The sequence below is a fragment of the Pteronotus mesoamericanus genome, unplaced genomic scaffold, assembly GCF_021234165.1.
Source record: "Pteronotus mesoamericanus isolate MK-2021 breed Mesoamerican mustached bat unplaced genomic scaffold, CSHL_Meso_final contig_130, whole genome shotgun sequence".
In the NCBI taxonomy this organism is placed as follows: Eukaryota; Metazoa; Chordata; class Mammalia; order Chiroptera; family Mormoopidae; genus Pteronotus; species Pteronotus mesoamericanus.
In genome coordinates this window covers 10,506,482-10,523,684 of record NW_026555060.1, presented here as the reverse complement: position 1 = coordinate 10,523,684, position 17,203 = coordinate 10,506,482, and the positions used below count along the sequence as shown (strand labels likewise).

Here is a 17,203-nt window from a genome sequence, read left to right as displayed (position 1 = left end):
TATTTTCAGATAACCTCACTACATTTTTTATAATCTGTTTAGTAATTAGTTACTCTTATAGACCATAAGTTCTCCCTAATGTATATAGATTGATAAACTCAAATATTTTCAGGGGCCAAGCTGATAATTATGGTGCGAAACAGCTGAGAATAAAGCAATAGAGATTGTAGGGAACTGGAGAGGTATATATCCTGCCCCAAAGGCAAGATGTCCACAAGCTCCAGGTTCTTATTTTTAATTGTGTATATGAAATTAGACACATCAAACAGTTGAGAACATATTCTGTCAGCATTCATATTAAAACATATAACACAGGCAAATATTACTTTTCAATCTTTAAATTATCTGCAGATAAATCCTGGCACCAGATTTCAGCCTTTGAAGGATCTCTTCCTAGAAGAAGCAAGTGATCTACGTACTATACTCTTAGTTAACAGTAAATCTGATGTGTGAGTCTTTGGGGGAAGGAGGGATGCAAAGAAACACACTTTTTTTTTAAATTTATCCGTTATCATGTGAACATGTAAAGATTCCCAGAATAGTACCTTTCCTTTCCCCTGTGTATCAAGCACCACTGTGAAAATAAACCCTGATCCATAAACATGTAGCTTGACGTAGTAAAGTCCATGGAATAAGCACCACCATGGTTTTTCCCTTTGACTCCATGTTCTAGTCGATTCCAGATGTATTTCAGCAGCCATGGTTTCTTACTCTTCTGGTAACCTAAAGTAATTGAAGAAAGTATAAACAGATAAGAGCAAACCAAGATGAATTATATTTACAGCTTTCCAGGACTGTATGCAGGCATCCAACCACTGCACAATGTTTTTTGTTTTTGTATTTTTTACATATATAATAAAGAGTAAATAGAGCTAAAAAACTAAAGCTTCAACATTCTATAAATGGTCACATAGATTTATATATTTATATAATACATTTTATGTGACACATTTTATAAAACTATTTCTTATTCTAGCTCACTGAAAGCTTTATAATATTTCTTGTCTTATCATAACCTCTCTTTATGCTTTTAAATTAATAAGTCACTGTTAAAATCAGCTCTAAATATGATTTTCAGAAAAAAAAACTGTTTTGTAGGACAAAGCCAATATTGATGAGTAAATTATTTTAATTTGTTCATAATTTCATATATGTAAAATTATAGTTCTCCACCTCCATCTACAGAAGATAAATCCTCAGACATTGGTTATGGGCACATTGCTTCATCTTCTTTAAGGAGAACAAGTGAAGAAAAGACTAGGTAAGAAAATGATCTTTCATCTATACTCAAATAATTTTCCTCTCAATTTGGGGGTCAAAGAAATTTAGATTTTAGATTTTGGTGACCATTCTTAGATCCTTCTTATAGTAATATAATTAGGAATCAAAGCATATAAAAAAGTGAAAATGCCTTACAAAGTATTAAATGCCTTGCGAATGGATTGTTATTTTCCTTGTGATTGAAATTGGTTGTGGTTCTTTTCAAATGACAAGGAAAAATAGTGCTCGATTTGGATCTCCCACAGAAGAGAAATCAGAGCCTACTTCTGGACGAAACACTGCTGTTGGCAAAAGTGCCACTAAAGAAAAAGGATCAAGGTAAGAAATGTGGTATTTATTCTTCTTATAACTGTCATAGGTCAAGTTTTAATTACCCAACAAAGCTGGTGAAAGGGAGGGGTGGCTTTTAAGTGGGAAGCTTTTCTTATGGAATCAGTATGTTGAACTAAGCAAGACTCATGAAATGTAATTAAAATTAACATTAGTTTTGTCTCTTGCTGTCTCTGAATCTTACCCAGAGGGTGAGAGCTGCCTCTGGGTGTGAACTCAGGTCACTTTGATGATATAAAGTCTAACAGTCACTTTAATTAAAAAATGATAATGGAAACAGTCTCTAATCAGCTATTGAAAAGTCCAGCCTTGTGTAGTAATCAACTTAAAATGGACTCTCTGCTCTCCTGCAGCAGCTGCCTGCGCAGGTGCTGAGCTGCGTGGGCTGGAGTGCGGTCCTCTCTCTCCCCACTTTCTGCATCCACGCCCATCCCATCTCGCTCACTGAAACCTCCGACCCTTCAGGTTCAGGTAGCTGCAAGAGGGCGACAAGTGAAACAGGATCAACTTCTTATTTGGATGAAACATTTATAATATAGTTTTGTGCCTTTTAAGCCTAGCAAATTTAAAACATACTTTCTACTTGTTTACCTTGTTTTCAAGTATATTATTCCTCTTGTGAGCACTCTCCCAGCCTCTTCAAAAGTTCATCTGGACCTTCTGCCACACTCCATGACCCTTTAACTATTGTCAACTTAAGCCCCTCAGAACCACTGTGGTATTGCATTCTATTTGGCACTGATATCGAGCTTAGACCTTCTAAATTAAGACTGCCCCAAAGGTCCGTAAGGGTGTGAGCAGCGGTTTATTTTCAATTTCTGACTTTATTTTCTACTGTCAATCTCTGTCGCTCATTATAAGGGTCTCTGCTTCTAATCTGCTGCTGTTGTTCCAACCCTGTTTGCCCTCCCTCCCCTTCTCCCCTTCATGCAGCCTCTCTGCTTCTCCCCTACTGGACAGAGAATTCCTTGAGGACAAAAACATGTTCTGATTTGAGTAATTTCCCTTTTCATCATCAAGATTTAACACATTGCTTAGTTGGCATATGTAGGCATTCACATTGTTCAAGATAGAAATCTGAACTTTTTCCAAGAAATGGTTATTTTTGACAAGGCCCGTGCTTATAAATTATGCGTCTGGAGCAAATAAGTTGTCTTCTCCTTGCCTGAGTTCCCTCATCAGTAAAATGGAAAAAGTAAAAACTAAGCATCTACTAGGTTCCAGGAATTGTTCTAATGTGGGAAACATAGCAGTGAACAAAAGCTTCCCCCTTTATAGAACTTATATCCTAGGGGAAAACCAGACAACAAACAAAATAAACTACATGCCACCCACATACACATGCACGTGCATGCGCATAACATGTATCCTCCTCAGCACAGAATAAATCATATCTTATTTTGATACAATACTCCTTGTCATTCTGTTGGAACAGATGGGATGGAAATAGGACACTGAATGGAATAGGTTTCATTTGACATCGAACTCCCTGAATTTCTTATTTTTATCATTCAAGCGGAATTCATTGAATGGAATTTGGCATTGTGATTATTTTTGATGCACCAAAATCTTCCTACCTAAATTAAAACTCCAGTGGGTTGGATTTAGTACTTAAATTTCTCCCTCCAGCTTTGTCCTATAGTTTCTACATTCAATTTGTTAATGATATCAAAAAGGAGCAAGTGATTAAACTTTGAAAATGTCAGTACACAATTTGGGGCCAGACAAATCTCTCTCTCTACTTACCTACCTACGTCCTCATTCCCCTATGAAAATAGAAAATATTCTTATTGTTTTGGATCCACACAGTAATCTGCTTTCTGAGGCAGCTTTGCTAATGTTCCTGCAAGAAAGGTAGTTCTGCTATCTTTAATCATGATTGATGTTCTTTCTGAGGATTAATTTTATAAGAGTTAATTTTATAATGTCCAAGTGCTTGTTTCCATGTCTAGAAATGAAATTCACGTGAGCATCGAAGCCCTTATTAATACAAATTGGCAGCCTTCATGGGAAAGAAGTTCAAATGAAATACTTCTATTTATAACAGCAGAACAGTACCATTTAGGTGTTCCAGTAAATTATCTACTTTTTAATTATTAATAGTTCATTTTTATTGTGTTTTTTCCCATTACTATTTATGCCCCCATACACTCTTCTACCTTCACCCACCCAGCAATCACCACACTGTTGTGTGTGTCCATGAGTTCTTTTTTATTGCTTGATCCCTCCACCATCCTCAATCACCCCCAAGCTGTCAGTCTGCTCTCCATCTATGAGTCTGTCTCTATTTCACTTGCTATTTTTAATCACTCAATAAGATGGTCCTCCTCGGTGAGCTTAGCTGGTGTATTGGATAGCATCTTCTATACGCCAAATTATTTTTCTTACTTCACGCAGCACAGTCAGTGGGAAATATAGCTCTTTGTTTTACAGGTGGCTCTAAGTAATCACAGAATCGAGTTTTCCAATCTTAAAAAACTTATAATTTTATAATTCCTGTAATTTTAGAAAGCAGTTAAACCTTTCTATACTTTCTACAATTCTAATTGACCATCCTAGTAGTATTGGTTCCTAATTTATAAAAATCTTACTATGTATGTGAACATGTTCAGTTTGTCTCTTTTACAGAAAAAGGAAAGGGTTAAGATGATACAGCTGGGAAATATTAATTTTTGCTTAGAGATTTTATATTACCTTGTATCTTAGATTCATACAATCCAATGATTTTATTAAGGCTCCCCCAGTTTTACTTCCAACATGTGTGTGTATTTAGTTCTATATAGTTTTATCACATCTGTAAATTCATGTGTCTATGACTACAATTAAGATAATGAACAGTTCTATCACCACCAGAATCTTTTGTGTCTAATTCCTTCAGCACCACTGTTGAAAAGGCTACACTTCTTCCATTGAACTGCTTTGGTACCTTTGTCAAAAACCAGTCGAGCATATTCATGAGTCTCATGCTAGGTCCTCTGTTCTGTTGCATTAATCTGTGTTTCTGTCTCTCCACTAGTGTCTCTTTGGCTGGATTTCTGTAGCTGTAGAGTAAGCTTTGACATCGAGTAGGGAGATTCTTTCCACTGTATTCTTCTTTGTTAAGATTGACTTAGCTGTTCTAGGGCCTGTGCTTTCCCATATAAATTTTAGAGCAAGATTTTTTTTTTATGTCTACAAAAAGACTCTGAATTTTGATAGGAAGCTACATGAAACCGAGAGATCATTTTGGGGAGAAAGTACATCATTAGTAGGTTGCATCTTTAAATCTATGAACACAGTACATATTATCACTTATTTTGGTCTTCTTTGATTGCTTTCAACAGCATTTTTAATATTTAGTAGACAGATTCTTTACATATTTTGTGAAGTTTATACTTAAGTATCTAACTTTCTTAGACCAACTGTGTTTCCAAACTTTTTTCATTTTCACATGTTTGTTGTTACTATATAGAAACACAATTGATTTTTGTATATTGCTCTTATATCTTGAAATCTTGATAAACTCACATGTTAGTTCTGGAGGTTTCTTCTTTCTTTTTTCATTTTTTGGTAGAGTCCTTAAGATTTTCTACAGACAATCATGTCATCTGCTTTGCTTTTAGGTTTTTTTTTTCTCTTTTAATCCTCACCTGAGGATATGCTCATTGATTCCAGAGAGAGAGGAATGGGGAGAGAAACATAGATGTAAGAGAAACATTAATTGGCTGTATCCCATATGTGCCTCAACTGGGACCAAACCCACAATCCAGGACTACACTCCAACCAACTGAGCCACACCAGCCAGAGACGGCTTTAGGTTTTGATTATTTTTGATGTGTCAGGGGTGAAATTCTTCAGGTTTATTTTATTGATATTTACTAAAATTCTTTAACCAAATTGAGGAAGCCATCTCAATCCTAATGATTCATTTTTTTCTGTACTTCATCTTTCTCCTCTTCTTATGGGAATTTCATGACAACAATATTAGATCTCTGTTTGTTGCACAACAAGTCCCTGAGACTCCATCGGTTGTTTTTTCAATCTTTGTTCTTTGTGTTGTTCAGACTGGATAATTTATATTCATCTATCTTTGAGTTTATGGATCCTTCTGTTATCTCTATTCTCTTAAATACATTCAAAAAATTATATTTTTCTAAGTTTTGGTATTGTGTTTTCAGCTCCAAAATTCTATTTCATATCCCCCATTTCTTTCTAAGACATTCTAACTCTACTTATTTCAAGAGCATTTGTTACTAATTGCAGCATTTTACATCTGCATCATCTGGGCATTGATGTCTATTGATTGTCTTTTCTCATGAGTTGAGGTTTTCCTTTTTTTTTTTTTTGTATGCTGAGTAATTAGATTGTAGTATGTTATAAGTCCTACTGTTCTTATTTATAGGTCTTGTATACATTCTAAGAAGAATGTTCTGTGGTGTGTGCATGTGTTTTACCAGGTAATTGACCCAGGTGTTTTTGGTCTTCAGATTCCAGCCAGTGTTCTGTGAGTTGTCATTCCACTGTCAGTCTCATTTTCAAAGGCTTTGCAGTGCCATTTGAATCAGCCCTACATGTATGCCCACTAGTACCCTGTTTGGGACTTGGAGGATGACCTCTTCCATAGGTCAATCCTCAAAACCTGTCTAGGTCCCTTTTTGTGTCAGAACCATGTACACACAGCTTGGGAGTAAGCCTAGAAAGCCATAAACAAATTTTTAGGGTTGCTTTCCTGAGCTTCTTCCTCTCCCTGATCTTCTTTGCCTCTTCTGGTTCATGGGGGCTTCCCTCTTAGTCCTCAAGCCAAAATCTTTGTTTATCCTGCCCTGACACACGTTTGCCATGACTGCATCCATATCTACAGCCAAACAGCAGGAGGACTGAGTGACTATAAGGCAGTTTTAGGCTCTTAGGGACTCCAGTGACACCACTGCCACCATTGTCACAGGATTCCTTCAAGGCTGGAGCACAAGAGAGTGAAGAAAAATGAGAAAACAACCAGGGCTTTTCTCCACTCTCTCTCTTCCCTGTTTCTCAAACAGGCTTCTCCTTGCGCTTTCACTGTCTGTGCTGATGCCCGCTTTTAGATTTGGGGTTATGTTAAGTTCAGCTTGTAGAATAGTAGGGAAAAATAAAAAAGTTAAACTCACCAACAGTTCAGTAGTAATTCAATGTCTTCTCTGATCTTTCTGCTACTTACTGCTTTTGAGAGTCTTGAAATAGCTATTGAGTATATTCTGCCCAGGTTTTATGACTGTATTCAGTGGGAGAGACAAAGTAAAGTGTGCTTATTCCACATTACCTTGCAAAAGAACCCACGTCATTGTTTTTGTTCAACTCATTAATTAGAGACAATAAGATGTTCAATACTGGCTCAAAGAACATTTGAAAAGCTAGGTATTTAATTAAGAAATGTTAGAAAAGGATTGCCAAGTTACATAAAAAAACCATCCTGTAGGATATTAACCATCCTCTAGAGTAATAAACTGTAATCTTTGGAAGTACATTTTCCACTGGACAGGAATAGTTTGCATCTTTACTAAACAAAAATCTGTATGATAACTGAGTTACTTAGAATAACTTCTCTAAGTCAGGAATTTTTAATTAATAGAATATTTTAATTAAACAATATCTTTAATCTTTATTAAGTACATTCCATTTTTCCCAAGTACAGAACTGAGTACATTTCACTGGGGTGGATGGAGGTGCAAGTGGGCAGATGGGGGATAAATGGGGACGGAAGAGACATCAGGCAATAGCCATAGGGTGCAGTGTTCAGGTGATGGTTGGCTGAGTTGTACACTTGAAACCTGTATGGTTTTATTAACCAATAAATTTATTTAATAAATAAATTTAAACAAATAAATTTAATAGTAGAAAGAACTAAGTATACTTCCCTAGATGAACTTCTGTGAGCCTTTGCCCCTGCATAATGTGAAATCCCTGCCACCTCTGTTTTGTTGTGATGTGCTTTTTTCTATGTTTTGGATAATTTTTCTTAAAAATTGTGATACAAATTCTTCCTTCAGAAAGTGTCAACTGAAACAAGAGATGATATGAAACCAGCATAGACTTCCTATTTTTTCCCAATTTCATAAGTATTTATTACACATTTATGATGGGCCAGTCATCTTGCTACACAATTGTGCAGAAAACCAATAGATCCTTTTCATGATGTATTTCAATCCTGTAGTGTTCTCTTGAAAATTAATTTCTACTACAAAGCATAGGAACTCTAAAACTGTATCATTGTCCCGGAAAATTTGACAACTATGTAGTATGGTTGTTGAGGTATAAACACTGTTTTTCTGGGATGTTCTTCAGATTAACTCAGAGCACAGTGAGTGCTTATTTATTTTGATTGCTATTGTTTACTCTTAAAGGAAAGGCAAAGGAAAGAAAGAGGAGGAAAAATTGGAGGAGGAGGAAGAGGTTACAGTAGTACCAAAATGGGTTGGAGAAGGATGCTCCGAGAAAGAATGGTCATGTCCGTTTGATCCTGATTTCTGTGTTTACGTGTTTGAAGTAATCAAATCAATACACCCCATAGCAAATACAAGGGAACAGGTTGAAGCTCTTGCAAAGTAAGTTGTCTATATACACATATCCATTTTTAATTCCTGAAAAATGTTTTTTTTTATTTTAGTGGTTTGCATTTTTAGCCAATTTTCAGACTATACCATAATAAAATTGAGCTTTAGTGCTCCCTACATCTGACTCTGAAGCAGAAACACAATGAATTGAAAAAAATTTCTCAATTTCTATTTTGGATCAGATTTCTGCCAATAATGAGTACTAGAAGTTAAAAACTGCTTAAAGAAAAATGCCTATGTATATGCCAACTATGCTTTACTTAAATAAATAAATTTAAAAAACAGGCAAAAATGCCTGTCATTTTCTCCTACTAAACCATGAAAAGCATCTTTCAATATGATCCTGAAGAAGTCATGAATGAACCAAAAGTTTGAAAATTAAATCATTCCTTGGGTATGTGGAGTGCTCAAAATTGAAAGAAATTCTATTGTGAATTAAAGTTTGAAAATTAAATCATTCCATTCTATTGTGGAGTGCTCACAATTGAAAGAAATTCTATTGTGAATTATTTGTAAACTCACAAGTTGTTCATTAATACAAATAACCATGCCCCATTTTTATATGTCTCACATTGCTCTGAAGTGGGAGTGTGAGTATTCTAAAATGCTTGGGCAGGCTCAGAGTGTTTAATCTGATCCCACTAGAGAAGCTGAGAACTTAACTTGGTAGCTATAAGGGAAGAAGAGTCACTAGAAACGGAGGATGCCTTCTTGACTGACACCAACCAATAGGTGAGCTACTGGATTGTGCAACAGCTGCGGTCTCCATGGGATCTACTCCAAACAGAAGTGAGCTGCAGTCATCAAACCTGGATGTGACAACTGCAAAAAGCCCAGCCACCAGACTTCTTATCAGGCAGAACTGGAGGAGAACATTTTTGGCTACCAAAGGTTTCCTCATGTCCTTGAGAAGTTATGACTTAAGCAGAACTCTGATTTAGTTCATTTCAACATTTGTCAAATTTCCTCATGTTCTGTTCCTATCAGAAATACATTTCATCATTCCCAAATAATTGTTCTTTAACCTGAGCCTACAGAAAGATAGAGACACAGATTTGCCCCCATGCTTTCAGTTGCCAGCCTTCCTTCTAGCACACCTGGCCAATAGACTGTGGGTCAGGTCAGTAGATTTCTCCTCAGCTCATTCTCTTTTTTTCACCATTGTTTTTTGCTCTATTCCACATACAACAAGGAGAAATTCTTGCTTTAAAATATGCAATTCTGCCTTTACTCTAGGATGCAGTAGGCTTAGTCTACAGAGGATTTTTGCAGGTGCATTTACTGATTTCTTCAGGGAGAGCCTACAATTAGGAGAAATCTGCAGGCGAAGTGTACCACAGCCATCTTGCCTCCTCACCTGCTTCTGATTTTTCTTTTTTGTTTCTTCCTCTCTTCTCTAACTTCAACATTACATAAATGTTATGTCTCTCACTAAATTTAAAACATAATTAAATTTAAAAGAAAAACATTATCAAACTTAAAAATGTTTGGAAATCTAATGGGAAAATTTCTATGTGTTTGTCTTGTCTCTGAGTTTAAATTTCTTTTAAAAAGGGCCATATGTTAGTAGTACAATGCCTTAGATTTCAGACAGAAACATTGACAGGTACTTTTCAAGAATAGGATAAAATCCCAAAACTCCATTGATACAAATTCAGTGATACTGATTTGTACCTTATTGGGAAAATTAACACTCATTTCTTTCCATGAGTTAAATAAAATTGTTAGAATTTCAGTTTATGTATGATATTTTGCATTCAGGAAGTCTAATGTTAACCTAGTTATAGTAAGTACAGTTTTAAAAGTAAAAAAAAAATAAAATCAGAGAGACTATAGTTTTTATAAATATAATTATACATATAGTTACACTCAAAGTGTCCAAAGTGAGATATTACACTTGATTGATTTGATCTCAATGTAATTGACACAGGTATGTGGCAGAAAAAATGGGTGGTAAAATTCCAAAAGATAAACTACAGAATTTCAACTGGCAACTTCATATAAGTGAAATAAAATTTCAACTTAAATCCAATGTTGTTCCAATTGGACAGATAAAAAAAGGAAGCTTCTATCATCGAGCTTTGCTTTTCAAGGTATTTAAGATGTTTTGCCTCATTTGTCATTAGGTAAAAATGTTTTCTCTTTATCATAATAGAGTGAGTTGGCTGTCAACTGGATGATATTACTCCTATCACTGAGATTTGAGATATATGTATGTGTATAATATGTAAACACAGAGGTACATATGTATTCACAGACTATTCAAAGCATATTCATTTAACATTTATTATACATGAACTATAGGCCAGGGAGTCTTCTAGGGTCTGGGAATATAGAGATAATAAAGTGGCAGTCTCTGTATACACGGCATACCTAAGCCAGACTTGTGGGTTCTAAGGTGATGTCAGGGAAAGTTTCAGGAGAGAAAATGATATATTAGAAGTGACATAGGATTTCAACAGGTAAGAAAAGAAGGCAAGAGTATTCTAAACAATGTTCACATTTTATGCAAAATAACAGGTATGAGTCAATGAGCCATTGGGAAATGTAGAATAGTTGTCTGGATGAAAAAAGAAGAAGGGCTGGATGAGGCTAATAGACCAGATCATAAAGCACCATGTGAGTAGCCATGGAAAGTTATGAAGGGGAAATGAATTGGCAACATTATTTTCACAGACCATTCAGGCGACAAAGTGGAATGGATTAGAGCAGGGGCGAGATCAGAGACAGGAAGACCAGTTGGAAGGTCACTGGAACAGGAAGTAGGGATGACCTGCACTGAAGCCATGGAGAGGTTGTAAAACAGGGGATGAATTTAGAGGGAGATTTAAGAGATAAAACTGAAAGGAGTTGGTGACTGCGTGGGCCTGGTGTGAGAGAAAACAGGAGGAGAACAAAATGATTTCTAAGTTCTAGGTGGGGCAGCTGGTAATAATGGCATTATTCCCTGAAGTGAGGTGCACTAGGGAAGGATCAGGTTTAAGAGATCTTTGTTTTTCTCCATTGTATCTAGTGTCTGTAATATAATAGGAGTTAAGAAAATGGTTTCTAAACTATAGACCGTATAAAATTCTTATCCTCTTCCAAATACCTATAAACCTTATTACATTCATGTGTATCTTGCCTACAGTCCTTAGCTAATTCTATTTATAATCCAGATATCAGTCTTTCCTCACTCCTCGGATTTCTTGTTCTATCAATTCTTCTCTCTTGTCTCTAATCTCTTTTGCTCTCTTAGATATTTCTCCTTTAAAACCTAAAATTAAATCTACAATATTTAAAGAGTAAATGCATTTTCTTTTCTCATGATATCCACAACCACTACTATAGCTCCTATTATCATAACCACTATCATTTTTAGGTATGTGCCAGGCACTTGATAAATATAATTGTGAAGAGTCTCAAAAATGCCAAAGGTGAAATGACTCCTTGTTTTGGAGATAAGAAAACAGATATTTGCAGAAGAAATTTACCTAAGGTCAACCAGAGGAACAACTGGAATCTGAACCCGTGCTTATCTGAATCAAAGCCTACCATAGTGCTTCTCTCTGTAGACCATTCTCATTCCTGGTCAGAACTGAGTCATCTCAACTCTGTGACCCTCCTTGGCACACCTCTCATTTTTCTTCTCAACTCACTGCAGTCTGGCTTTTGCTCCCTCTCAGTAAGGATGATAGTGATGTGTTGTCTGTGTTACTTGACATGTCAAAGAATTTGTCATTGATCATTCTGTTTCTTTGACACTTGTCCTTTCTCACTACTTCATCTCAGTCTCCTTTGGAGACCTCTTATCTTCCACAGCTCTCTTAAATGTTGGGGGCCTGTAAGACTCTGATACAGGCTATTTTCTCTTCTCCCTTTATGTACTTCACAGGGTGAGGTCATCCTCTCCTGTGGCCTTAAAGGCCACCCACTGCCTATAGCTTCCACATGCTTTCCTCTGTCCCACAAACCTCTCCTGACTCCACATTAGTGTATCTTTTCACCCATTAGCTAGATACACTTAAGTATCTCAAAGGCACCGCATTAGTCTGCTTGGGGCTTCTGTAACAAAATACCATAGACTAGGTGCCTTAAACAATAACATTCATTTCTCATAGTTCCATAGGCTAAGAAATCCAAGATCAAAATGCCAGGAGATTCAATGTCAGATGAGGATTCACTTCCTGATTTGCATCTGCCGTTTTCTTAGTGTAAAATCATTTGGCATAGAGAGAGCGAGCTCTGGTCTCTGCTTCCTCTTATAAGGGCACTAATGCCATCATGGAAACTCAACCCTCATGATCACACCTGAACCTAATTACCTTCTAAAGGCTCCACCTCCAAATACCATCACATTGGGGGTAGGGCTTCAACATGTGAATCTAGGGGGGAACCAATGTTCAGTCTATAATGTCATGCCAAACTCGCACCTCAACTGAGTTTTGCAATTAATGACCCTGGCCTGGCCTGCCCACCAATGAAATCCTAAACACTAATTTGACTCACTGATAAAGTCTCTAATCCTTTCACCCCTTCTAAATCTTTCACTCCTCTAACATATATTGTCTCTCCCATTTTCTTCCAGTTTTTGGCTCTGTTTTGGCTTCATTTATTTATTTTTTGCTTCCTTAGCAGCCTAGATGAATTGTCCACAGACCTTATAATTTGCCCACTAATTTCCCTCATTCTTTTTGCCCCTAATCTTTTTATCCCTCTGCCTGGCCAGCCCACCGGTCTGATTGCCTGTCCTTTCCACTAATGACACTCAGGCTGCAGAACGTGGCAGTGAAGACTGTCTCAGCCGATTCAGGGTGTCCATCGTGGGCGGGCTTGCTGGTAGCCTGGACACCTTTTTCCAGCTCCTAGTCACAGGCTTCTAGCTTCCTCAGCAGCTGTGCCCCACATCTGCCCTTTTTTCTAAGCCTTTCCATCTTCACCTCTTCTCTAAGCAGGTGACCTACTTTCTCCCTTCACAAAGAAAATAGAGACTTTCAGATTCATCTCAGCAGGAGGTAGCATCATTCTAAGGTTAAGAACTCAGACTCCTGAGACAGAGTCCCTGGCTCTCACATTAGGTCACCACCTACTATGACCTTGGGAGAATTACCTGACCTCAGTTTTTTCAAAAACAGGAAATGCAATAGTATTTCTTTCACAAGGTAGTTTTGATTATTTAATGTGCCTTGGCATGGAGTAAGAGATCAGTTATTTCGGAAAAGTTATTTTCGAAGAGATAATTATACAGGGGTGGGCAAAAGTAGGTTTATAGTTGTGAGTACACAAAACACAGAGTTTCTTCTTGTATTATTATTAATTAATTGTTGTATTATTTTCCATGCAAACAACTGTAAGCCTACTTTTGCAAACCCCTGTATGTTTATTTTTTTTCTCTCTACCCCCCTAGATTATGAATGTTAAAGGATTCTAGTACTAATACCAACATAGGAGGGAAGGTGTTCCACACATCAAAGCCATTTTCCAACAAAAGTTGGGTTTCTACAATTCAATTCAATTCTGACGCTATCTACTCAGAGATAGCATTAGGCTCTGCAGGGGCTCAATCTTCAGATGCCAGTCACAAACCTAGGTTATCACTTGTGCTTCTGAATGACCAGCTGTAGATTGGAGGTTCCAACAACCCTTGGGTTGGATTAATTTGCAAAAGCTGCTTGCAGAACTGAGGGAAACATTGTACCTACCAGATTACCATTTTACTATAAAAGAATGTAACTTAGCAACAGCCAGGTGGAGAGATGAGTATAGGTAAAGATATGGGGAAGGGGTGTGGAACATCCATGCTCTCCCTAGGAGGCCACTACCCCAAATCTTTACCTGTTCACCAACCCAGGAGCTCTTGAACCCTGTCCTTTCGGATTTCTGTGGAGGCTCATTACATAGACACCGGCCATTGATTGATCAAACTTTCAGCCCCTCCTCTCTCCACAGAGGCAGTGGGAGGGAGTAGGACTGAAAGTTCCAAACTTCTAATCAAGTCGTTGATTCTCCAGTCAACCAGCCCCAGCCTCAAGTGAGGTCCAAAATCACATTAGCATAACAAAAGACACCTTTATGGCTCTCATCACTTAGGAAATTTTAAGGATTTTAAGAGGCCAGAAACCCTGATAAAGACCAAAATATATTTCTTATTAGAAATCACAATATCACAGAGTGTTATACATTCAGATATATTACATTAATACATCAATATAGAGATTATTGAAACAACACAATTCCTGCCTTTTAGTACCAGGAACATGTGTTGAGTGCTCACTCAGTGCCAGCATCCACAGCTCTAGTACTTGACACGTATTAATTCACTTCATGTTTATAAACCCCCAGTGAGGAGGGTGGGTAGACTGCTGTTTTCCTCATTTCACAGATGAAGAAATGGAAGCACACAGAGGCCAACTTATTTGCATAAGGTGACAACAACTATCAAGTGGCTGAGCTGAAATTCAAACCCAGGCATTCTGGGCCTGCTCTCTTATCCACTATAATGTGACTAAGAAGTTTCCAGGTTATTTTAAGGCTACTTAAAAAAAATAAATAACCTCAGCATCAGGTCAAATTGAGGCAACAACTCCCTAATAACATAAGCAACCCATGAGAAGGTGGCAGCAGGCAGCCCAAGGACCAATTGCTCACAATTTCATTCCTGCTCTACAGCGTCTGTCTATATACATCACACAGAATAAATTGGCTAGAAATAGGTCCCCACCCATTTGGTCCCTCCAATCTCACTGTGTATCACACCCAAAGAGCAGCCTAGGTGCGTGGAAAGACTGATAGATGCACTAGTGGTGAAGGCCCATGGAATAGCTTTTCTCCAATGACATTATCAGTCCTGTGCTGATATAATGAAGTAGAACTGCCTGAAAAATGTCACTTCCCAGCAGCACCTACACAGAGATTTTAAATCTACAGGATCTTCAGGAACAAGGAAACCCATCACATTTTATCGGCTCCTATCACAATATGCCACATTTTTTCAGCTTCTTATCTAAGCACTTCTTTGCAAGAGTTTTATATTTCACCTTTAACCAAGGTGGGTCTTAAAACTAAGGATTTCCCCCCACCCCTCTCCCTCTTCACTCTTGATTGATCTTGGATTTTCAACCCACAGGCTCTGGCTGATAAAATTGGCATCGGCTGCTCTTTGGTTCGAGGGGAGTATGGAAGAGCGTGGAATGAAGTTAGGCTGATTAATGAATCTCAAAAGGGAGTGATTGGGGGTCTCCGCCCTGAAGTATTCATTGTTGACCTCATGTTCCATCCAGGTGGATTGATGAAGTTAAAAAGTAAAGAAGCAGATCTTTATAGATTTCTCTAAAATGATCAAAACACACAAAAGGGCACAAACAAGAAACTTATTCTATACACTTTCTACGAAGTTCACCCATTGTTTCTTTAAATAAAAGTATTAGACAGCTTTTCTCTGTGTACAAATGAGGAAGCTTGGATAGACCTAGTTGTGCTTCTGAATTCAGGCTTTGGCAAAGTTTAGTCTGATTAGACCATAATATGCTTACTGTCCCCTGTGAAAAGCTTATTATTGTCAAAGCCAATCCTCCCCAGTGTTTCCTAAGGACCGTCTCTGCCCTTTGGGACTCCTGTTGTAAAAACACTCAGCTGCTGATCCCAGACAACCCCGCGGCCTTATCACTGTCATTCTTCTCGCCCAGAACCCTCCAGGGACACTTGGTTGAATAAATTCAATGGTGTTTAATGCCTTCATTCACCTTTCTCACTTTCATAAAGTTAAAATTATTTATAATTTGAATGTTTACAGATCTATTCTAGTACGACAAATTCTAAATTATTTTGTTCACATTTTTAAAAACTTATTTAGAACAATGTTTGAGATACTTCACTAGACTATAAATATTTCTAGAAACTTTTCATAAATTGTATTTGTCCTATCTGTGTTGACTTGGACACATACCCTCAGTGAAAAGCAATTCTGTTTTGCTTTTACACATTTTAATGCTGTGGGTGACAAAAACATTATTTTTAATTTAAACAACTTAAAAATTCTTCTTTTCTGGGAAACTTTGAAATATAGAAATGGAATAAACCTTTGCTGAGGAATAGTGAACAAAACAGAGCAAACACACTTTTCAAATGGTAAGAGAGATAAAAATGAGTAATATGATGAATCTCATGAAGTATTTATTTCCTGGTCACACTTTATAGTGTACCTGTTTAAAGTTTAAAAGTTTACCATAGGTTTTTACTAGAAGGTTTTTTAATTTTTAAATTTTTTTTTAAAATTTAAGAAATTAAGGCCAAGCTTCATACAGAGAAATTTAAAAAACTGTGTAATTCATATCTTAATAAAGTTATGTATATCAAATATTATGGTAATTATATTTATCACTCAATTTCATGAACTAGAGCATGGATTAGAAGATACAAACTCTTCTAAGCATTTTCAACTCTGTTTTGACCCAGAAAGCACTTAGATTTCAAAGACATTAAAGATGTAACAAATAAAAATAAATGAATATTGTATAATTTCACTTATATGTGGACTCTGATGAACAAAATAAGCAAAGGGGAGACAGACTTATGGATACAGAGGATAGACTGACAGCCATCAGAGGGGAGAGGAATAAGGGGTAGGCAAAAAGGGTGAAGGGACTAAGCAAAGAAAAAAAGAGAAAGACTCACAGACACAGACCACAGACAAGAGTATGGCAATTACCAGAGAGAAGGGAGGTGGGGTGGGGGAAGGTAAAAGAAGGTAAAAGGGGATAAATGGTGATGGAAGGAGACTTGACTTGGAGTGGTGAACACACAATATAATATACAGATGACATACTGTAGAACTGTATACTTTTATTAACTAATGCACCACAATAAATTAAATTAAAATTAAATTAAATAAAACAAAATAAAAAAAAGGCATAAGTGTAGGAAAGAAAGTTCAGCGTGACCAGGAATAAGCTTAGAATTCAAATGCATACATGAAAATTGTATGCATTTTTTAGAGGTGAATGAAAACTTGACTCTATGTACTCTAGCAGCCAGTGCAGAAGGAA

The 17,203-nt window shown here is 36.9% G+C and overlaps 1 protein-coding gene across 1 annotated transcript in view; it reads left to right on the top strand.

Annotated features, from left to right (window-relative positions):
• The window catches only part of LOC129084162 (armadillo repeat-containing protein 3-like), a 64,546-nt gene extending 49,054 nt beyond the window's left edge, over positions 1-15,492 (top strand). Inside the window, exons 13-18 of the mRNA XM_054590173.1 lie at positions 352-449; positions 1,166-1,261; positions 1,495-1,599; positions 7,971-8,171; positions 10,111-10,273; positions 15,286-15,492. Coding sequence (XP_054446148.1) covers positions 352-449; positions 1,166-1,261; positions 1,495-1,599; positions 7,971-8,171; positions 10,111-10,273; positions 15,286-15,492 — 870 coding nt within the window. The remainder of the gene's footprint in view (positions 1-351; positions 450-1,165; positions 1,262-1,494; positions 1,600-7,970; positions 8,172-10,110; positions 10,274-15,285) is intronic.
• The last annotated feature ends 1,711 nt before the right edge of the window (positions 15,493-17,203 follow it).